Here is a 24,696-nt window from a genome sequence, read left to right on the forward strand (position 1 = left end):
ACGAGTCATTTCAAACGGAAAACTAGTTTTGGCAAAGTCAATAGGCTTGGCCATAGCAAGCTTGGGTGATAGTGATAATTTTTATTTTGTATTGCAAGCTTGTGCCGCAAACCATAAAAATAAGGGGGAAAAGGAAAATGTGGTCCTGTCTAAACATGTTGGTCACGTGCTTGCTATAAACATGTTTAATTTGAAAATAAAACAATAGTTACATGTAATTTTAATAGAACATTACAGTTTTATCCTAGCAGGCAAGTGTTCTTAGAACAGGTATATAAACCTTTTTCATTTTAATGCACGTTACAGGGAAATATAATTATTAGCTCAAAGACAAAGTGCTATTGGCTTTGATGGACTGTAACCCGAAGACCTCATTTAAACACACATGGATGAATACATAAATTTAACAGGAGAAAGAATGTGAACAAAAATCATTTGCAAAGTAAAGTGTTGCCCGCCAAGTGCACTTCTTTTAGGGCAGATGGGCATTTGTGATCAGGCAAAGTGCTGTGACTCGCAGGGAAAGAGAGCAATGCTTGAGGTGGGCAGGCCCATTGATCACATGCTCTGGTTTGTTTGATAGTAGCAAAATGTAAATGATATTTGAACAGACAAAATGGATGATGAGTATTGACCGAAAGCCCCTCTACATATGTGTATATATGTATGGTATATTTATTGGGTTTTTTTTTAAACGAGGCAGGCAAAAGTTCTCTCTGGGTCTGACCTAAAACTATTAGAGTTTAGTGCTTGATTCATCCACAAGTTCATGAAAAAGTAGAAATCTTACTCCTGCATGGTTCCTAATGCATATAGATTAAATCATTTTTGGGGGGAATTCTGAAAGAGTTCTAAGAGTAATTATTGGCATCTATGGAAATCATGTACCTCCATTAGTAGGTCAGTGAGCATTTTTGACTGCTGAACTGCACGAGGTGTAAAAGGCAGTGAACAGATACAAAATTGAATTTGCACTTAAAATGTTTTTTTTTTCCACAGCGAAAACATTTTTTCCCTGAAGAGCCCTCTTCCTATACACACTCATACATTTTGGGGTGTTTTCTTCCCACTTCCATCTTTAAAAAAAACAAAAAAACGTTTTCAATTAATTTTCATGCCATCAACAACCGAGCAGCATTTTTCCAAAGGTCATGCTAAAATATTACCAGCAAATATGACATTCCATTGTTATATTAATAGCAATCTTCAGGGGACCAGTACCTGGGATCATGACAGTGACACAGGAAGGGATACGGTCAATCACATCCAAATACATGACCAATGGTGGCACAATTACAGTTCAGTGTCAGTGCTCTCGTCACTACGGTTGTGGTGACCACCATGGTGTCTGCTGAGGATAAGGGTGTATATTACCTCGTCCCCTCCCTCTTCTCCCAAAATACGGGGGCGCATATTCAGAATCAGAATCATTCGAATCACTCCATTCATCAGAGTTAGAGGTCCATTCATCTGTATCCTTGCACCATCCTATTGGTACCCCAGTACATGTGTGTTGGTGGTTCCAGTGCAGGTCGTGAATATAATACAAAGATAGGGGAGAGGGGTTGGCCTAACGGCTAGGGCGCTCGACCTCGGACCTGAGGAACTGGGTTCGAGTCTCGATAACGACGCTGAACATCCTGTGTTTCTGGGCAAATCACTTAATCTCCCCGTGTCCAACAAAAAATGAATGTGTGTCCTCGTGTAACGTAACTGGAACTTTTGCTTTGTAAAGCGCTCTAATACCTGATTGGATTCGGGCCAAGTTCGCGCTATATAAAACTCTGCAAAAACAAAAAAAAAACCAAAAAAAAACTTAAGTGTATATCGTCCGGCTTAAAACCTGTTACACAAGGCCACCCAAGCAACCAGGTCATCCTAAAGTTGTTCATCCCTTCCGCTGCACTTCTGCACTTCATATGTAGCTACTCTGCCAGGGACCACTCTGCCACATTCCTGTTCCAATGTTCCTTCCGATGGGGCTATCTGCCCCTTCCAGGTAACAGCCACCCTCCTCCTAGTGAACACCAATGCCAGCTGAAGAAATTTGTAAGCCATTTTTTGCACTTAGGGCCTGCAAATGTTACCCAGAAGCCTGAACTGTGGTGTACGGGTACAGTGAGAGCCAGTCTATCAACCACCAGAGATCAGAAAGACCGCACCAATGTGCAACCTCAGGCCGTATTCATAAAATCAGTTTCCAAGAAGCTACAATGAGGACAGGCAGTGGACCGATCTCAGGGTGTCACATAAATATGGTGAAGAAAATTGAAATGGATCAGTTTAAAGCTGGCACTGCTGGAGAAAGACGCCATCAGGGTGCAAACATGTGCCCAATCCGCGTCCGAGGCCGGGTCCCCAGAATCAGTATCCCACACCTGACGGAACCGCAGAGACCAATGGGTGACATCCGCCACCACAGCCTTATACAGCAATGACACCAAGTGCTGTCCAGTGCGACAGCTCAACAAGGGCCGCTGCATACTGGATGCTGCCAAAACCGCAGGGAACGCTTTCCAGGTGTGCCTGGCGAGCTCTGCCAGGCCAGCATAATGAAACAAGCATTGGCATAGCCAATAGGTCTCGCCTTTGGGACCTTATAAGTGTTTAGCCATGCAACAGTTGCATAACTAAATACTTATAAGGTTCCAAAAGCGAGACCTAGTGGCTATGCCAAGCGGCCATGCGGCCGCGAAAGTGATCGCGATCGCGATCAAGCATCAAAGCGGCCGCACTGTAGCTCTAGGCTGGCCTGGTAGCACTTTTTGGAGCCCTCACAAAATGTCTCGCCAGACCAGCGCATGCGCAGGGTCAGGCGAGACCTAAAAATGACTGGGTCCACCCCAAGCTCAGCCTGCACATCCTCAAAGGAGATAAAGTGCTCATTAGGATATAGATCCCTAAGCAAGTCACAACCCCCATCATGCCATGCCTCGAAAGACATATTGTCTTCTATGGGCCAGATTGGTGCAGTAGTTCCTGGTGAAAGGGTGCCCTCCTAATCACCACTGTCACCAACCTCTGCCACACGCACACAGTCTGATGAATCACATAGGGTAGTTCCATTGATATACTAGACCCCTCCATCAGCAGTGGCGCCAGAAGCTCGGCCTCCTCAGCCATTCTTGCCAGCACCTGTTTCTCCCAGATATCGCCTTTGGTCATCTATCTGGCAGCATGCTTCATATGGGCTGAAAAATAATAATACTCCTGCCGCTGCACTTCCAGCCCTCCCTCCTCATAGCTCCTTGTAGCGGTGACTTGCGCCACCCTATTTCCCTTGCCTGCCCAGAGAAGGGAGATAAGAATGGAGTGTACCCAAAGGAAAATGCTAGAAGGCAAAGTGCACAATGAGTTCTGAATAGTATAAAGACAGCGTGGGAGAAGCACCATCTTAGAGATGGCTACTCTACCCATAAGCGAAAGAGGCAAAGTGTTCCAAAAAGCCACCAAGGAAGGCAACGAGTCCAGCACACTCCAATGTTGTGCCATATCTGCTTTTTTTGGTATGTGTAACAATCATGTCCAAGTATCAATAATGGTCAAGTTTCCACCTCAGCCCAATATCAGGTAAGCGCCCCCGGCGTCCCCACCAAAGCCGCTAACAGAAACAATAACATCTTTTTTTGATTGATCCACAGTCTGACCACCTCACCAAACTCGTCCAAGAGTCGCGACAAGACCCAAGAGACTACTTGGGAGCCCTGAATAGAACAGAGCATTGTTTGAATACAACCACAGAATATGCAGCACCGCCCCCATCTCTAAACCACAGTCACACATGACCCTGCTGGCCCATATAGCCATGGGCTCTAACGCTAAGGCAAGCAAAAGGGGTGAGAATGGGCAACATTGCCGGGTCCCTCTCCCCAATTCCCAGCTGTCCAACCAACATCCCCCTACCTGGACACAAAATTGAGGCCCAAATACCATGACCTGCAATACCTCATGAAAATACCCCCAGCCCATAGTATTAAAAGCTTTCTCTGTGTCACTTGAGACCATCATCATTTCCTTGTCCATGTAGGACATGCATGAGTCATCTCAGATTCATCCCCATGTTGCAACTAAGGATAAACCAACACTGGTCCTCATGCACCAAGCTCCCCACTATCGGACTCAGGCGGTTAGCCAAAAATGTATGTACAACTTTCACACCCGTGTTAATCATTGTGGGCGGATGGTGTGGTGCTGGGTCTGATATATCCCCACCTGGCTTCGGTATCATACGATTTGATTCAAAATCTTTATTCAGCACAATTACAATGGCCATAAAAGTTCATAAAAACACATCATTAATAAATACAGAGTATAAAAGACAGCTACATTAAAAGGATTTAAAAAAATCAAGTTATCCCTGTTGAAGTACACTACAGTACAATATTTTTCATAAGATGTACAGCTCCCCATATGTACAGTGCAGGATCAAAACATACCAAAGGATTCTCAGGTGTAAATATATAGCGTGTAGCAGCTTTATAATCTCCGACTTCCTGTGCGTAAAAAATTGGTTTTAAGTAATTTCTCCTTAGACCCTCATAAAAAACACAAAATAAAATAACATGCTCTGTGCTTTGTGTCAACACACTATCACAAGGGCAAGGAGTCATAGCTGTTGGGCATTTTTTGATGTCGGGGAAGGCAACTGAAGGTGGACAATGCCCAACTGCAATCTGGTTAAAACAAAGCGATGCCCAGATTCACCCAGATCAAGTAGAATTGGCAACCCTCGGGCAAATCATTTGATCTATATGAGGCAACTGTATGCTTCCTAAATTCTTCACACATTCTATGCTCCTGTCTGTAGTTCATAAAGGAAGCCTTCATTACACTCTTCTCTTGAAAGGCTTCTTTCAGGGTCACTTCAGACCGGTAAGTCAAATAGACAAAAAAATTAATTAATGTATGACAACCAAGGGATTTTAGTAACATGGTCTAGGCAATCTGAGATGATGGACTTAGTAAAAATGCCAAAGTAGTAGGGGTTTTAGTGCTAATGTATCCTCCAGAAAGTGCAGACCAGTTCCTTTGTGAAATATAAAGGATAAAGTGGATCCAGGTACACCCAACAGACTCTTTAGGAAGCTGGTCTCCTCCATCTGAAGGGGTTTGCTAGACATATAGCCCCATGGGCCACCCCAGTGAGTAGCGGCTGATAAACCTCTCACTTTATATATTCCCAACACTTTCTTAACTTCATGGCTGCCAATTTTACATGAGAACCTAAATACTCCCCGCATATTCAGTTAATTTTGAATTGTGTATTTAAAACCTGTTGTGCCCAAGATCCATTATTGTTGAATACCCTAAATAACAAAAGGTGTTAACACTAACGGACAATCGTAAACATGAGTTGATCAGAGATATGGCCTTACCATCCAGCATACCCTGAAGTAGTGTACATATACCTTCAACATCAGCCTCCACATAACAGAATGGCATTCCTGGGCCACCCAAACCAGCAGTCCCTTTGCATATGCATAGCATAATGCATGATAAACCTTTACCTTCCACTTCTTTACTAACTTCTCAGCCTCAGTACCATCCAAATGTGCCTCCTGTATGCAGGCTATACTAATTTTAGACGCCTCAGGAAGGAGTGCACCCTATATTGCTTAACGTATGGCCCCTAATCCGGAGAGATTCCAAGTCAAGAGTCTGTACTCATGTCCCATATGCAGAGTTCAGGAATGCAGAGATCCCTTCCATGCCCTGTAGTACTGTGACAACCCAACTTAGCTGAAACAATGCATTCTGCATCAATGCTACCACAATGAGGAACACCCTCCCATACCCAGACAAACATATTAAAACATAGTTTCTACATATGCCCACCCCAAGTATGTGCCAGGACCAACACAGCCTCCCCTACCCATCCAACAGGGACAGATCCCCCAACACATGACTCCTATCCCAACTGACCTCTGCAATGAGAACATACATGCCCCAGATAGGCTGCACCGGTACCACCCCACCACAATGAAGGCATGGAGGCCCAAAGAGGAGAATACACTCAGCGATACTCTCACAAACAATTATGCACATCAAAAAAGCCAAATTATGCAAGTATAGGCCCCCATATGTCCATCCTGAGGCTGTCGAACCATAGGCATGCAGGGAAGGATCCAAGGCAGTTTGTTCCCCGTCCCCAAGGCTAAGGTCACATATCGAAGGTGAGCAAGAGCACGCTGATGGGACTAGCCTGGCATCAAACAGTTAATACTGTGTCTGGTACAATGTCTGCTGTGATAGATGGGGTGTCAGGGACCAGACCAGCCAGGGAAAGAACCAAAGGCACCCCCTCAAGTGACCGTGGGACATCAGTAACCAACACCTGCATGATGCCATTCTCCTGGATTGTGATTCTATGTAAAACTGGTCTGGCACTGTCGATAACCCCCCCCCCCCTCATGAGTGGGCTCCCAAGAACCACGGACAGGACCAGTGCCAGATGTTGAGCTTCTGCGCTCCCCCAACTGGTGAGCCGGAGCTTGTCTCACAGCTGCAGCCACTGCCAGACCTCATTCGGATGCTCAAGGAGGCACCCTTTTGCCTGAGAAATGACTTTCAGTTTTGAAGGGTACTACAGCATATATTTCAACTGTAGACTGCACAGTTTTTGGTTTACAGCAAGGAAAGACTTTGACTGTTCCTGGAATACATTAATTTTAGGAGAGGATGCAATTTGCGCCTTTCCTTCGATCCACTCATTGGATGATTTCTTCAATTTGAATGATTCGTTGGGGAGCTTTTGTGTCCTGGATTGTATTCACCCAGTCTCCTGAGGGATCACTGGGTTGCGCTACTGTGGTCTGTAATAGGTTTAAGGGTGGCATATACTTAAACTTCCAAGTGATGCTCATTTATCTGATTTTATCCAGAAGGACTGGTTTTTGTAGTTGATAAATCGCATCATAATATCGGCGATCTTCTTGGCAAAATAGGCCTGAAGTTCAGACCAGTGTAAAAATAACTAACACTACAAGGTAGAAACAGTTAAGAATATTTGTAGGATAAAGTATTTATGGTAATGGTAAATGGTAAAATGCTTTTGGTCGACACACAAAAATAATTGGATGGATGGAGCACGTTAAGCGACCATGAAATGTATTCCTCGTCGCTCTCTGTCATTTGTATCTACAATTACTCCTAATGTATCTCATGTATTTGCTGTAAACTCTGTGAAGCACTCTCACGCCCTCGTGTCAAGTGTGCGCTACATAAAACTCAATAAATAAAATATTGTATGGGCTTTGGTTATTCCAAAAACTAAAAAACAGCTGTGAAGCTCAGGTAAAAAGTCAGAGCTTCCCCCTTCAAGTTTGCCTTTCAAAGGGGACCTTGGGTTAACCAGTGTGGATTGAATGCTCTCATGCTCCAGCTGGCAGATGCCAACTCTTTAATTTGAGATTTTGAATAGGTATTCTTCATGATGATCACCGTGGCTTTTCTCATGCTATACATGCTATACAATATAGGTGTAGACTGGGGAAGTATGGTTTATTAGGACCAGGAGAAATTAGAGGATGTTGAATGCAAGCAGAAACATATGTAAACATATGAACATTTAAGTGATATAACCCACCTTCAGTTGTAATCTAACAGGAGTGCTGGGCGCATACAAACACCACTCAAATTGCGCCCTGCTAGATTTAAATTGTAAATTGATACCTGTATAGCGCACTACTCACCCGCAAGGGTCTTAAGGCACTTGTACGAATACCGCTGTGGAACCCATCCTGGCTTTCCCTGTGAGGCGTCCACTCCTGGGCACCCCCAAGGTGGAGGCCAGGCATCCTTAGCGTTGTGGGGGTCGTTGTGGAGATTAAGCAAGCTATTGCCCAGAGTTGCACTCCATGATTGGAATAGGCACCGAGGCAAGAATTGTCAGGTCCATGGAATTTTGAGCCCAAGACCCACCGAGGCAAGGAATTGAACCCTAGTCCCAGGCCAGATCTCTGCATCAGGGTCTGCCACTCTAACCATTGAGCCACACTTCTCCACCTTCTCTTTAGGTGAGGATGAGATGTCACAAACATCGTTTTTAGACCTGTACACATTTTTAGCCAGTAGGTCAGCAGCATTTTAAAGAATGTTTCAGATATAAAATTGCTTTTAAGAATTATATTCTTTACATTTTAAATGATTGTTATTACGTTATTTAAATGTACGGAATATTTGATGTGCCTTTCTTAATACAATAAACTTTAATTCCATTATTATATGTATATTTGCCAATATAATATTGATATTTTGGTTCACGATATGTAGTTGATATTCTTGTACTTTACATTATATGTATGTAAAGTTGATATTTTGGGTGTCAGTATTTTACCAACGATATTTTTGTACCAGAATATTATTTTTGTTGATATTTCATTATATAACCTTTCATGATTGGGACCTAAATACATTCACCGTCCATCAATTAACGTTTCCCATTTAGGGTGAAGCAAAGCCTGGTTGCCATATGATTTGCGCAAACTAGCTCATAGATAACAATTCAGCGCCACTAAGATTTTTAAGACAGTGCCAATCACCACTAGGTGATTGTCCGGATCAGTCTTCATAAGTTGGAGAGTTAGGCCTACAAGTGGGTGCTCCAGCCTTTTGGCCTTGAGAGTCCCCTCTCCTTGTTTTCGAGATAGGCCCACATAGGGGTTCCGAGCAGGTTGCGCTTGGGCACTAAAGCTCCACTTTCCTGTGGTTGCAAGTACTCCCATGCAGTCTTCCATGGGCTAGTAGCTCAGTCTTAACTGTTCCTTTTGTGGCAGTGACAAGATGTAATGAAACCCAAACAAATTCATATTGGCTACAGGCAATCACTGATTTCAATGCTTCACCTTTCCGTTGCTGAAGAAAGTAGGACCTACAAAAGATAACCTGAGGTGGTGACTAGGGATATTAAAGCCCTTTAGGACAACACGTATGACCTGTTGGGCTTTAGAAATGGAACATAATTACATGATAGGGATTTATGTGCTTTCAAAATGACACCAGGCCCTAAAGCTCAAAATAACATTGGGTCCTATAGAAATTGTTATCCATTGTCCGGAATGGATCTTCGGTTACTAGCTAGCTGCTGAAACTGTTCAGTCTGGAGTATTCTACCAATGATGTGTTTATTATTCGTGGACAATAAGGCAAAGGTGGCCGACACAGTTGTACAAGATCTCAAACCTGCTGTGATATGTCTGCCCCTCACCATAGTTCTTCATCTCCACTGGGAGCACGAGAGTACAACTCAAAGCATTTGAGCCCAATGACCGAAATTTCAAGTCTTTAATGCATGAAGTACAAAACGATCAGCGACGGCACCTCCACAATGGCGGGGGAGCATCACCTCACTGCCTGACTCAGAGCCAGCAAATGGAAAACAAAAAGATGATCTAGCATCGTTTTATTTTTCATTGTCAGCTCTGAGCCAGCGTTGTAGGGAGAGGCAGGGCCGAGGCAAGGGAGGGGGAAGAGGAGTGCTATCTGCACTCCCTAAGTGCGCATATGTGTTTTGGCCAGTCATCTCAGGTCAACCAAAACACACATGCACACTTAGGTTACTCCAGCCCGACTGCACTGAGCAGCCGGGCTGGAGAAACCCCACAGACTCCATGACTTGAGAGGAGCGTCTTTTTAGCCTGCTCAGGCAAATCCCTGCACTGCTCTGCAACAAGGTGAGTGGATGGAAGTCTGTCCCAGGGGCTGCTGGGACCAGGAAGAGGAGAGGAGGGGCGACGCAATGCGGGAGGGGGCCTGCAGCTTCAGATAAGTTCTATTTTTTAAATTGATATATTATTACTAACCCCTCCGCGCTCGACGCGACCCCTTCTGTGTTTCCTCCACCCCCGCACCACCCTTTATTTGTGGCAGCCGCCACTGAAAATTATGTGTCTGATAGTGCTTCTTAATCCATTCAGATACCAGATATTATGCCATAGTCATTTGGGCCAAACGGCTCCTTTTGAGGCAAGATAAGACTGATCTGCGTACAGGTAACCATATCTAGCAAAGTCAAACTGGAAATGATGGAATGATTTTTGGGAGAAATCACATAAGTGTATGGACCTGCATGGTTAATCGTATCCATTGCTTTTTTGACATCTGGTAGGTTCACCCTAAAGTCTAGATTATTGCCTGGAGGGAGGTCTAAGAAAACAAAGCATAGGATCTTCGTAGATTAAACACAAATGTCAAATACATGATAAAAGGGAGGGTGGAGAAAGAAGATAAGGCAGCTAGAAGTAGAACAATCATCCCTAAAAATAGAGTATGGTAATGCAAAGCAAAGCTTGACAAGAAACTGGAAAGACATAACAGTTTTTGTTAAGATATAAATTGATTTGTCTGTTAGTGAGGCGTGACTGCTCACCCTCAGGCTATTAACATAGATAGCATTTTATCACAATGTTCTTGTGATTCCAGCAAATCTGTAAATGCCTGTCTATCAGTAGCCCTGCACCATGTTTTTAAACATGTTTAACTCTTAGTTCCTGGCATAGTATGTCTCCATATAGGTCAACATGAGTTTACAAAAGTTAGATTGCAAGTACTTTTATAGTGAAATATATTGAAGGACTTTACTGGTAGCTCACGCCCGTTTTTTTATTTAATCCATATTCCAGCTCCACTACCCACATAGAATTCAAATGAGTCAGAAACAGAGGACTTTTTGGAAGAGAATAAGTGACGTTTTCTTTAAGCGCACTATTTATAAGGTACGTTTTTGTACTGTGTAAAGCAGTGTTTAAAGAAAACTCTCAAACAAACGAGAAGAGTACATTAAGGTTTCAAAGCTCAAATGGATTCCATTGTTACCAGGTTGGCTGTGGTTATCAAGCCAGATCCATAAAACCTGGCTCATGGTCTTGGCTGGATATAATCTATTTTACTGAAAACTACATTGGGCCATTTCAAACTTTACAGCCCAAATTCATACCATAGATACAAATAGGACAAAGCTTAAGGCTTTGTGAATCATATCTTAAAATAAAAACACTTACATTCCTTGATATTTGGTGGTGCCAGTAAACACGAGTAGCAAACCATCATATAGCTATTCCTCGGCCGGTTCTCTAGCATATAATACCTGTAATAGGAGGCAAGACAAGGCAAATCAGAAGACAGCTTGCTACAATCCTTTGACAGTCTGATTGGGTGAACATTTACTCATACGTACAAAAGTGTGATCTTTTAAAAGTGTGTTTACAAAAATCAGTGTATCTCTCCATGCTTCATTTTCTAATCTTCAGCTGGGAGTGTTTAGCAGAATAATCAATAGACCTTGTTTATAAACAAGGAAACAGAGAAAAGGGCACCACATTCAAATACTGTGATTTTAGCAGAAGGCTTTGCAAGGAGATGGTCTTTCAGGCTTTGATATCATTAGAAACTTAATTTGAAATAGCCTATTCAATTCCTCAGAAAAAGTACATGTCTACTGCCTGCTTTTCATACGGGTATTGTCAAAGAAGTAGTCAAGCTGGTGCAACGCTCATCTGAATTTATAATCTTGCACCTATTTAATATACGTGTAAGTGGTTGAGAAAGTATGGACAGTCACCAACATTCCTATTTTCTTGGAAGTCGGGAAGGATTTTTTAGAACATTTCATAAAACATTCCTTCCACAAAAGGAATAAAATCAAAACTAACTTTCAGTATTTCCCTAATTTCCCAACACCCTATTTACAGAATCTCCATAACTTGGAGTATTTTAACAGGTGGGATTGAGGAAACCTGCATATTGCAGGAAGGTATGTGAGACGCATACACCTATAAATAGGTATATGGATAATATATCCTGCTAGAATTAATAAGTTAGACTGAAATAAATTCATGCAACACACATGAGAACTCCACGTATCTAGGGATTTGCAGCTTTTTTGTGAATCTGGCCAAGGCTGTGTAATTGTTCATACAAAGGATAAATATGCTCTTTCCTAGGACTGCAGGCCCTTCCTAGATTTGAACTCTATGTGAAATCCACTTACATTACTTGTACATTCAGTAAATTATAAAATAGTGCTCTGTGAAACAAATGATTTGCAAGACGTGTTGAAATTCTGGCAATTTACCATATAAAATGGCAAAGTTAATTATACACTTTTCTAAAACTAGTTGTCATTGCCACATCAACGAATAATTTTCATTGAATATGATTATATGGGTTTGCATTGTTACCTGCAAATGCTACAAGACACAGGAAGCCCTGCATGGACGTTTGAAATAAAGCCGATATTGTTATATGAAGACAACATTTGGCCACCTCCATTGTGCCCTGGTATTGGTCTCAACTATTTGAATTGGGAATACATTTTTTTTTTTAAAAACAAGGTACATGGACCGGGATGCTGGTGTGAAGTGCTGATACTTCAATGGAGAGGACTACACAGCTACAAAACCACTTACCTTGGGGCAAGAGATGTCAACAAATGGCAGACTGTACCACATTCACAGTACATTAACGTGGATCTATTAGAGTAGCAACTACTCTAGTAATATAATTTTGATTGTCACCCGTTTAGTCAGTGCGATCAACACAATATTCATTCCTGGTGCACTGACATCCCACTTGTAAGATTTGACTGTCTGCTATTGGAAGCCATTTCAGGTGCCAATTGGAGTGCTGCACCTTAAATGGCGGCCTGAAATGAACTTGTGGACAACAACAAAAAAGTAGATACATCCAGTTTAGAGACATAAAACTTACAATATACTTATTGAATGAAGATACAAGTACAGCGTTATGGAAGTTGGGGAACCAGCCTCATGTGGCTCTTATTAAAAGGTTGGAAAGTTAAAAAGATAGGAAGGCAGTGTCATTGCCTTAATGGCACAGCCTGTTGGCATAAGTCATCTCTTAGGTCTCGCCTACATCATAGTTGTTTGTTGTTGAAGACCTATAATATGCAATTCATAGAGAGGGTTTGAGTTAGTCCCTTGCTCAGAACTGGATAGATCAGGATATCTCAGATTAATGTCATGTTCCCAATTAATTGGTTTTCACCCAATTTTATTTTCTGCCCCGTTCCTGGACCATAATTCCTTTAGCATTGTTTTGATCAGATGAGGTATATCTTACCACTGCTGACATCAAGGAATTATTTTCTCACTTGTCTTTGAGCACTTCATGGGAGTGCATGGCTTTCCTCTCTCTAGCTCCCTGTCCACGAACTGTCTGGCAGCTGCACACTGCTACGACGACATTTACTTATTTTTTTTGGGGGGGGGGGCGGAATCACATGCATGCTTTATTTTCAATCTACCATTCACAAATGCCTTTTTGGAATGTCAAATTAAAGGTAAAAAAAGAACACTTAAATGACTTCTGGTGCGTTATGGTGCATGTGCACGCATAGACATGCATAAGCAGCCATCTTGGACTGGATTTTTTTATTAGAAAAACCATTCAAGAATGGTGACCATGTATGTGCAGGGATGCAACTGCATCATAATGCACTGGGGGGATTTTTTCTATTTACCAATCCCAAAGCAAACTAGCACTGGCAACGGCAATAGCTTGGCAATCGCCTTCCATAGCAGGAAATATTGGCTTTGCCAATGCTTGTTTTCCCAAATATGGGCATGATGTGAATTTGCTGTTCGAATAAAAATTAAATGTCCCAAAAAATGAGTGGCCATGGCAGCTATCATTTGAGAAAATATCAATAGCAAGAGCCTGTCTACTTTTTCCCTTCCTATTCTTGACACCATGGATCCCTTCTTCCTCCTGATGCTTTACTTGGATCTTTAAAAACTATAGTAAGCATGTAGCAAAATAATGGCAAGAATACAAGATATTCCAATTTCTTTTGTCCAGTTTTGCTGGGACATGGCGGGAGTGTTTCTCAATACGGAGGGTAGAATTGTGGTATCAATATTTGCGACCAATCTGTTCCATTGTCCCATTAGATTGGTCAGGACCTCAGCCATTGAACACTGGTGGTTCTTTATTTGAAACCACCACTGATGTAAAACATTGATGCAGAAACACAACCTTTTCAATTCATTTGCACAATCGTATTTTCTTTGGCTGTGGGCATTATGTGTCTTCCTCCTCATGCAATGTTTTTTTTTACAGGTTTCCTCAATTTGCCTGTGGGTTTCCCATCTGGCTTGTTCCTGTATTTGCGCTAGTTGTTCTGCTGCTCTCCACACATGTCACACTCCTCTGTATAATGCACATCTGAGTGACTAGTGCTACTCTTGGGCTGTTTTTATCTCACTTGTCTAAACATGGGTTGTTGTAATCTGTTTTCCCTCCTGTCAGAGTTTCCCTAGAAAACATATGCGCTTAACATTTATTTGTTGATCTACCACACTGGTGTGTGATCCACTTAGCCAACTTTTCTAGTCCCAAACCACATATCTCTCACCGCCACCCTCCCCCCGCTTGTCCCCTGCATTGTCAGGATCAGCATGCACCGCCTGTCCTACTTCTGTAGTTCAAATCCCAGTCCTCGTATGTCCTTGGAACCCATTCATGCACACAGTGTTCATCTTCAACAAAGGACGGCACTGTGGAGACACCCACACTGAATAAACACAGTCACTGCCAAACCACAAATGAACGTAAAAGGCCAGATATACTGAGCGACTTATTAATTTAAGTACAGCGCATTCGGGGGGAGCAATCTACTAGCTACTGTGCAGTAGGGAAAGATAAACATCTCTCACCACAAAGCTAACAAAATATGTTATCATCAACATAATAAAGAGTGTTTCTAGACCTTAGGAGATTCACTCCTTCTTATAAGTGAAGGTAAATGGTTACCTCACCACACATTACTGGAAAGTGAATGGATGTCTGACATACGTCTACGATTGTTAATCCACGCCAGAATTTCACGGAATCCACATTAGATACGTTTTACGTACAATAATCAAAATGTAACTCATCTACACAGCCCGTGCTCCTCCTTGGATACTCGCCTCCAGACCAACACTAGTTAATCAGGGACTACTTTTATTACTTTCTTCGTTTCTGGGATAGGGACCTGTTCCTTCCTTCTGGCTGTTTAAGAGGAGCCTGGACTTATGCCAGCCGAGCAGCCTTCCATTCCAAACGCAGTTGGGACCCAGTGCTTGACATCTATACACACCACCGAGAGAAAGACACACACGCACACTCACACGTCATTAGCATGCTTCAAATGTTCCTCTTACTTCCGTTTTGTTCTTGTTTCTGCCTATGTTTTTGAAATGTCTGCTTCTCTTCCTGTACTCGTTCACAGTCCCGCTTGCCATTGTATTAATAAACTTAGGGATGAGCCTTTGTCATTTTCATTCCCTATTTAGTTTACAAACAGTATGTTGTTGGCTTTTGCCATTGTTCTATTTAAATTTTTCAGATCGTCATGTCTCTGCATTTTTTTAATATAAGCACGGGGAGAGCGGACGCGGAAACTAGAACCTGGTTCCCCAGTTCCAAAGTCAGCAGCTTTGGAAGTTATGCCACATCCTCTCTACACAACAATTGGCATTTTTGGGGGTTTTTGTCTCTGTTTTGCTCAGTGACTTACCCTCCCACCATGGACCAACCCTTCAGCCCTTCCTTCTTTTTGTTTCCCTGAGCGCCCACTGTGTACTCAACGTTTCCATTGGATCCCCATAAATGCTATGTAAAACGGCCTGCCTCCCAGGCTAAGGTCTGCCAGACCTGCATCCAATGCGAGCAAAGGAAACTTGGGCCAATCTGAGCCCATACTGCCCGAGGACGCAAGAGAAGGCAGCAAAAATTGGGAACTGCTTTCATTCGCCACAGCGATCTTCCTTTTGTTTCTTTTAATCATGTCCCTTACAGATGGGCAAACTAGAGAGTAGTGATCTCAATGGTAAGCACTATAGTGCAGTCAAGTGTCAGATTCCCATGCACCATTCTACCCAACACCATTCAAGAACTATGCAAAAGGGTACCACCAACATCAGTCTTCATCTACCATGTTATCTCAAAAACTGCCTTACATCTACGTCCCTCGTCCTCGACCCGGTCATAAAAAAGGAGGTAATATTCACTGACAGGAAACGTTTGCTAACTCCACCCACCCTCCTGCCAGGGACTATAAAACTATAGCCAGAGCAAAGCACTACCTGTTATATTTCCTGCTGGGCTTTTACCTCCTTCGGTGTGTTGTTTCTAGGCCTCTCCTTCTGCTGGGCTCTATGAGTGCCTGGGGACCGTCGTGGGAGCTCCTGGTGGTCAAGACGCGGGGTTGGTCTCCTGCAACCCATGAGTATGCTTCACTGCTGGGAGTCCTGCTTGCTGGGCTTGGTTGGACTCCCGGTCAGCGTTTTCTGGTTACTGTTGTTCCTTCACGGATGCTGGTTGGGGGCCGCATTGAGTGATGCCGCTGTTTGGCCCACCTCGGTCTCAGCTCCTGCCGGCGTCTTTAGCTTCGTGGCTCTGCGGTGCTGAGAGTGGGTTGTATTACAGATTGCCAGTCGTGGCTTGAGCTGCCTCAGTGTGTGGCGCAGTTGGGAGCCAGTGTGGTCTGGAGGGGTGAATTTCTAGTTTTCTCCCGGGGTGTGATAACAGAGGCAGCATTCGTTTCTGCCTGGAGCCTCTCCCAATGCTGTCTGCCGCTTGGAAGTGCCCTGCGGTGGCTGCATGGATCAACGCCTGCCGTGTGGGCGGGCTGCTTGAGGCAGCTGGAGCAGTATGTGGTGGCTCTTCCCCTGCATTCTGTAAGTACTCCCAGCGGCATTTTCAGCTAGTTTTATTGCTATTTGCTGTTCGTGCGTGGGGAGACTGGTTGGAAGCAGTTGTCTCTGCTTCACCTATATTTATTACTGCTCTCCAGGGTGGTTCTGCTGTCACGTGTCTAAGACAGTATGGGGAAGCATTCTTCTAAGCGCAGACATTGCTCTCCATTTTCTTCTTCCTTCTCCTCCGGGGGGAGTTGTAATTTGGCCCCTCCCTTGAAGAAGAGTAAAGGGGGTGATGATGACCGGCTGAGGCACTTAATTTTGGAGACCTTGTCTGCTATGAAGCAAGTAAAAAAGCCAGCTGGTGTTCCCTCTGGAGGAAGGCACGACATCTACTCTGACATTTACAGTTTGAATTCTTCTGATGAGCCCTCCTTGGGTGCTGTGGACCTTAAGGGGAAATATATCTCTAAGAATGTATTACCAGATCTTCTTTCCCATGTGATTGACAATATGGGTTTCCCAGCTGTGGAGCTAGCCAGCACCTCAAAGGACAAGTTTTGCACCATTTTTGAAGCTGCCTACCAAAGTCTTGCCCATTCATCCGTTTGTGATGGATGTTCTTTTGAAGGAATAAAAGGACCCTGATCGCATCATGATGCCTTGATTCATGTATAAACTTTGCCCCTTGAGAGACATGGAGGATACTATTCCAGAGTCGGTTCCTGTGGACTCTATCGTGGTCAGTCTGGTGGGGCGTCCATTCATGGCTTAGGAGAATGTCCTGAAGGATGGTGTGGATGAAAAGGTTGATTACTCTCTGAAGAAGGCTTATGCGGGATCCCATCTTGCCATTTGTTCAGGGGTATATGGTGCTTATGTGGCCCAGTCTTTATTGTCCGACTTCAAAACAATGTTCTCAACGATCCAGGATGGTGGGCAGTGTCCTGAGTTATTGTAGTCAATTGGGATGTCAGGCTGAGTTCTTTCTGACATTGTGTTTGACTCTGTTAGGGTGTCAGCTTTCTCCTGTGGTGCTTCCATTACGGCCCTTCATAATTTGCTGCTGAAGGGTTGGAAGACGGATGGTGCTCAGTGTCCCATGGCTTTGAGACTACCATGTACTGGAACTCTGCTTTTTGGTAAAGGCCTTGAGAAGAAGTTGCATAAGGTTTATAAGGAGCGGAAGCATTCCTTTTCCTTTTAGAGGCATCAGTGGCACAAGGAGGCTTTCTTTTCCTCTGCAACGTCTTTTTATCAGCCTTCTCACCATCAGAGGAGTAACTTCAGGAACCAGAAGGCCCGGGGAAAGGTTTCCAGGGGATATTCTAGAGGAAGCCTCATCCAGATGCCGGTCCTGGGAGTCAGCGTTCTGGACTATGTCACCCTCCATAATCCTGCTGGCGGTCTACCTGAGGTTGGTGGGAGACTGCACAAATTCCTGGCTGCCTGGAGACTCACGACTATGGACCTGTGGGTGCTGAGTGTGCTGGAGAGGGGTTACCAGATGAAGTTCCTGTCCCCCCACGCACCCCAGAGTGTGGCACGATTCGTACTCCGGTTCCGGAGGATGTTCCCGGTCAGAGGGCTCTTTTCGAAGGGGTTTAACTGCTATTCCTGAAGAAGCAATCATCCCTGTTCTGAGGTTGGAATGGGGTCACGGCACTTATCCATTCGTCTTCCTGGTCCCGAAGGTTACAGGGGGTTTCTGAATTGTGATCAACCTCAGGCTCCTGAACAGGATTGTCCGGAAGAGCCCCTTCAAGATGAAGACCCTACAACATATGATTCCATTGATTCAAGCCAGCTGTGTAATGTCTACCTTGGATCTTCAGGATGCGTATCAGCATGTGCCTGTGGCATTGGGGTTCCAGAAGTTTCTGCAGTTCTCCCTGCAGGGTTGCCATTTGCAGTTTTGTGTCCTCCTTTTAGGCCTCCACTCCTCACCCATGGTCTTTACCAAGGTGGTGGCTCCCCTAGTGGCTCACCTGCACCTCCAGGGGGTATCTGTGTTTCCGTACCTGGAGGACTGGCTGCTGCATGCCCCTCTATCCTGCTGATGTTTCAACATCTGTCTTTGACCATAAGTACGATTGCAAAGTCACAGATTCCTCCTGAATTTTCTGAAGAGCCCCCTTCAACCTGCCACCAGGAACTATTTTATAGGGGCAGACTTCGACTCTATTCTGGGCAAAGTGTTCCTGCCTCCCTCTCTGATACAGCGTCTGCAGTCGTTGTTGAGGGCTCTGTTTTCTCGACACTATGCCCGCTGCTTCATTGGATGGAGGTGCAGGGGCACATGGTGGCCTCGATGTTCATGGTGCCGTCGGCCAGGTTGCATCTTCATCCCTTGCTGTGGCATCTTCACCTCTTTGTTCGTTTTCCTGTTCAGGATTTGTCCTTGGTAGTCCTGGTCCCTCTGGATGTGGTGCACAGCCTGCAGAGGTGGATGGATGCATCCAACCTCTACTGGGGTATATGGTTGCGTAGCGCACCACCAGTGGTTCTGACGATGGACGACAGTGTCCGGGGATGGGTTGTGACTCTGGGTCGGTGAACTGTGCAGGCTCGTTAGCTGGGGTCAGAAACCAGGCGCTCTTCCAACTTGAAGGAGCTGTTGGCTGTGCAGAAGGCCCTTCAATACTTCCAGGCTCATCTTTAAGGTTGCAAAGCCCTGGTGCGTCCAACAACACTGTGACTGTGGCTTACGTGAATCATCAGGGCAGTACTCACAGTCATTCTTTGAATCTTGTGGCCTGTGCTATAGCGAGCTGGATGGCACTGCATCTCCAGGCCATTTCAGGTCAACACATCAGGGGCACAGACAATGTGATGCGGATGCCCTGAGTCACAGGTTTCCCTCCTCTCTGATGTGTCTGTCTCCCAGGGTGTTCCGCGGAGGTTCGGAGCTTCCAGGTTGGACTTGTTTGCTTCCAGGACCAATGCTCTCCTGCCTCTCTTTTGTTCATGAATTCCAGAGCAGGGGCGTGGGGTGTGGAGGTATTGTCCCTCACATGTCTTCCTTGGTTCCTGCATGCTTTCCCTCCTTTTCTCCTCATTCCTGCGTTTCAGTTGAAGGTCCAGAGGGCGGGGTCAAATATGGTGGCTGTGTTATCAGACTGACCATAGAGGTCTTGGTTCCTGCTGTTGTTGAGTCTGGCGGAGGGTCCTCCTTGGATCTTGCCGCGGCATCTGTCTCCTCGGTGGCCTTTCTCTCCTGCCGTGCTGGTCTGCTCCCCTTAGTGGTCTGGAAGTTGAGCAGCTGTCGCTAGGTGGGCGGGGTTTGCCTGACCACATTAATTCTGTGATGCAGAGTTTTCCTTCCTTTTCTAAGCATTGGTCTTCATTAAACAGCTGGTGGTCTGTTCTCTACTTCTTTTTCTGTCTCTGCGAGTCTGCAATTCTTTTAAGACAGGTTCCATAAGGGTTTTACTCTGTCTCCCCTGAAAGGCCAGCGGGCGGCTGTCACAGCTTTCCAGGATTCGGCTTCTTTGTTCTCTGTGGATGGTCTGTTGGTGTCCCAGTTGTTCCGAAGCTTTTCTCTCTCCTCTCCTGCTGTCCGGTCTTCGGTCCAGCATGCTCTTCAGTCCTCTTCTTTTGAGCCTTTGTTGACTGTGGATGTCAAGTTCTTGTCTCTTAAGGGGGCTTTCCCGGGGCAATCAATTCGGCTCGGAGGTTGGAGGAACTTTCTGCTTTGCGTTTTTCTCTTCCTTTTTTTAGATTTGTGAAGGATGCTGTGATTTTGCGTTTGGATCCTTGTTTTCTTTAGAAAATTCGTTCTAAGTTTCAAACATCTCTGGAGTTGTTGTTGCCTTCTTTCTACCCTTCATCTTCTACTCCTGAGGAACACTTGTTGCACTCTGTGGATATGAAGTGTGCTTTGTCTGTGTATGTGGACAGGTCTGCTGCCTTTTGTGCTTCTGGCAGTCTGTTTGTGAGTTTTGGTCTTGCTGGCAGTGGGAAAGCTGCCTCTCGGCTGACCCTAGGTTGTTGGATCAAGTCCGCTATTTCTGTGGCTTATCAGGGTTCTGGTTTGCCTTGTCCTTCAGGGGTCCAAGCCCGGTCCACTAGGATGGGTCTCGGCTTCCTGGGCCGTCTTTCATGCGGTGGCTTTGGATGAGATCTGTTGTTCTGCGACTTGGGCTTCTGAGTCCATCCTTATTCGACATTACAGGTTGAATTGGTTTCTTTTTCTCAATGATGCCTTATCCAGGCTGATTGTCTATTTAACATATTTTACCCAGTCTACTTCTGTCTGTGGTAAGTTACTGATCCAATTTTTACAGATCTCTCTTCGAGCCAAGAGGATCGGATAGAAAAACAGATTTTTTACCTCATTAGTGATATCAACATGCAGCACTGGTAAACCAAAAATATGAGAGGCAGACTTACCTGGAGTTCTGTGTCAAATATAGATGAAATAAATCTACTTACATCACCCCAGAATTTTTTAATCACAGGAGAAAGAAACCAATGTTGTTCTCCAGCTCTAAATTGGTTAGATCTCAAATGAATGGAGGTGGTTAAGGGAAGGGACAGGGCCAATGATTATGCTTTCTCTCTACTCCTCTTGTGTGATCTGCAGTTCTGCTGGTTGGCCAGGGCATAAAACTGAGGGAGAAGTGTATGGGACATTATGATCCTTGGTATAAATAAATAGCTCTGGTAGGTGCTAGAAAAGGGGGGCCACAGGGGTTGATTCCAAGGCGAATGAGGAATTAAAAAAAGAATAAATAAAAATATTACAGGTTGAGTTGCGCTCTGGGTGACCGTTTGAATTTTGTGTGTGGTGTTTTGCGTACTGTGGAGCCTGATGCTCCTCACTGAGTTGTATTCATGCCATTAAAGTTCACTGTGATGCGCTTCTCTCCTGTGTCTTGTCTGGTTTTTCTGCCGGGGAACAACCAGGAAGAACGCCCGGGTTAACGACGGACAGAGCGTTGCCTCACGCCCTGAGATGTTACCAGGAGTGGAGGGTGCGATCCCCGACTTTTTGCGGGTGATTACCTTGTGTCCCTGTAGTTTCGTCTACTTATGAATACGCAGGTATACCAGATGGTTGTATTGTTCCTTTGATATATGGTTTTGTGACAACCTTCACTTTATTTATAACAAGTGTTGCAGTAGTATCATCTTATGGTCCTGAAGAAAGCCAAGATCATATTGTCAGATCATAGTTGGCTAAAATATGTAGACAGCATTTGTCACTAGCGCGTTCGGTTATTAACCCAGACCATGCTTTTCTGTTTTTTAACCTTTGACACCCTGAGATATTTAATAAACATATTTTTCTCTGGGTAGTCAATTTTAACACACTCTTCATACACACTGCACCCATTTTTCTCACTACACCTTAGGTAGCTTCATTGATCTTTAGTAGATCTAGTCCTCGGTTTTTCACTAAAACATCCGCGAGCTCCTCCTTTTGACACTAGCAAGGAGTTGTAGCTCCTTAATTGCACCAGGTGCGGTAAAGAGGAGGTCCCATATGATGAAGCATGCCACTTCGGTGGGTGATGGGATTCCGTCCTCTTTAAGAGGTCTCTCCTTATAGCTTGTTGTTTTGCTGTTATATCAGTCAGTTCTCAGTCTTGATTTATGAGACCCGCGGACTTTGTGTTGATATAGATATAGTGAGTGGGGGATTTGTCTGCGCTGGTCTGTAAATTTCCCTCAGACACTTTAACCTACCGGTTTTTATGATATTTTCTGCCGGTGTGCCAAAAGCCTTCACGTTGGAGGGGTCTGCTTTGGTATGCCTCTAGTTTGATGGGTAATCTCCTGATTAATTACTGGTAATCCTCATTACTCTTAGTCCTACTCATTCTTGACCCAGTCATCTTTCTTTCCCACCCACTCTCCAGGTGTCAGGCCTTTGTTGTGCTTGGTATGTCAGGAAGTGCTTTGCTCTGGATAGAGCATTATAGTCCCTGGCAGGAGGGTGGGTGGAGTTAGCAATAGTTTCCTGTCAGTGAATATTACCTCATGTTTAATGACTGGGTCGACGACGAGTTTGACTGAAAATAATGAGGATTACCAGTAAGTAATCAGGACATTGGTGGGCAATAGAGTTTCCCCAGAGGTACCCTGCTGTGAAGACTGATTGTCAACTATGGAACTGAAATTCAGAATGTAAATCCCTTCTAATTTCTGTCTCAGTGTATTCCAAGAACCTTAGTGCAAACAGGTACTCTAAAGAATGAGTACCTGCCATTTCTATATTTCCAAATAAAGCAGTGATAATATGTATATTCAGGGAAAAGGGAATTCCACCAAACCTGACAGGGCCACACCATATAAGGCACCAATTAACCAACTAATTCTGCTTTAAAGTTTATATGTGAAAGATGGGATTAACTTTGATGCAAAATCAGTGTGATTCTGATTTCATTAAAGAGCGCGCTACCGGCAATTGGGCTGTGGCTTATGTTTTTTTTATGTGCTGTAAAGCAGTGGAGAGTATGACGTGTGAAGCCCACCCTCAAAAAACGTGTCCCCTGCTGAAGAGTCACAAGGTGGCACAGTGCATTGCAGATGTGCTTTTAAAATGGGGTCCATTGTGAATGCCTGGTCACTTCTACAAGACCCTCATACGTTTCGCAGTCATTTGTAACTTTTCTCTGTGTACTATATACATTTTCACTCGACATATTTGACTCTACAAGTTTTCTACAGTTAGAAAAGCACAGTGCTATGAACAAAGTGTTGCGCTGTTTGCGCTGTACATGTAACCAAAGCAAGCATTACCCAGGAAGGCAAGGGCCGCACTCAGAGTCCTTCTCTGCATTGCCATAGGTCAGAACGGTGGCACGGTAGAAGCCTTCACAATCCTTGTGACGTCTACACATCCGGTAGCCTCCTCTTGAATACTTGCCACCTGGACAAGGTGTACATCTGTAGTCGTCATCTTTTGTGCCATACCCACACGTCTGTAATTACAGGGAAGTTTTAGAATACAACATTTACATTGGTTTAAGAGTTATCAATTGAAGGAACACAAGGGGGTAATATGTCAGTCAATTCTTAGTGGCCCATTTTACTCAACACAGAATTTCAAACTGAAGCAGCACTCCGAAGCCAAACTACTTACACAGAAAATCAAATATAGCTCATTTGTGTCAGGGTCAATGACCGGTACAAGTGTGTTATCTTAAAAGTTGTGCTATAGAGGTGCCTGTGTTTTCTATGGCATGAGCAGTCCCAGAATTCCGGATGCGCACATAGTGACTGAAGATCACAAACAAGACGCATAAAACCAAAGCAGGGGATTCTTCACTTTGCTTCCAATGCGGGGTGCGCAGGCATCTCAGATGTAAAGAGACAATTTATTTTTCACCACCTGTCCAGCAAATGTTAATAAATTTATCACTTGTCCCGATTTTCAGAGAGGGTAGTCTCAACACAGAGGGCACCACTTTATCATGTGTTTCAGTGCAGAATTACTTACCAGACCATTGCAAAAAGCAGTTCAGTTAACACAGGTGACACTGTGTGTAAATGATGCACTTACTTCCCCTTATTGCCTTGTTAGGTCTTGCCTAGGCAGTGCATGTGCTGTCTCTTAGAGACATGCTGTATCTACTCGGTAGGCTTACAGCCCGCTCATCGCTTTTATTTTGTTGCTTTGCGTGTCCTTCGCAAAGGCTTTCTTCTCTGTGGCCAATATTGGTTGTATGTCCCTCCTTTTTGTGTGTCATCCCCTCTCATAGAGCATGCCCCTATTACTTATAGGCTAGCCCTTTTGTGCATGTAGGTTTGTTGAAGTGCATTATTTTGTTCCTTTGTTTCTGCCTGCGTTTTTGAAACTTCAGCTTCTCTGCCTGTACGCATTCACTGTCCCGTTTACCGTAGTGTTAATAAACTTATGGATCAGCATTTGTCATTTTCATTCCTTTTAGTTTACAAACAGTATTTTGTTGGCCTTTGCCATGGTTTTATTAAATTTTTCAGATCGGCATGTCTCAGCATTTTTTGATGTAGGCCGGAGGAGAGCTGATGCTGAGACTCACACCCCGTTCCCCAATTCCAAAGTCCGCAGCCATGGATGTTATACTAC

General features: G+C 44.3%; 1 protein-coding gene across 2 annotated transcripts in view; it reads right to left on the minus strand.

The window, feature by feature from the left end:
• Positions 1 to 24,696, minus strand: part of EDAR (ectodysplasin A receptor) — a 353,642-nt gene that overhangs the window by 188,689 nt on the left and 140,257 nt on the right. For both annotated transcript variants that reach the window (XM_085622640.1, XM_085622641.1), the window contains exons 4-5: positions 23,388 to 23,569; positions 10,998 to 11,083 (exon numbers count right to left, since the gene is read on the minus strand). In XM_085622640.1, coding sequence (XP_085478766.1) covers positions 10,998 to 11,083; positions 23,388 to 23,569 — 268 coding nt within the window. The remainder of the gene's footprint in view (positions 1 to 10,997; positions 11,084 to 23,387; positions 23,570 to 24,696) is intronic.

Source organism: Triturus cristatus, chromosome 8 (assembly GCF_964204655.1).
Source record: "Triturus cristatus chromosome 8, aTriCri1.1, whole genome shotgun sequence".
Lineage (NCBI taxonomy): Eukaryota > Metazoa > Chordata > Amphibia > Caudata > Salamandridae > Triturus > Triturus cristatus.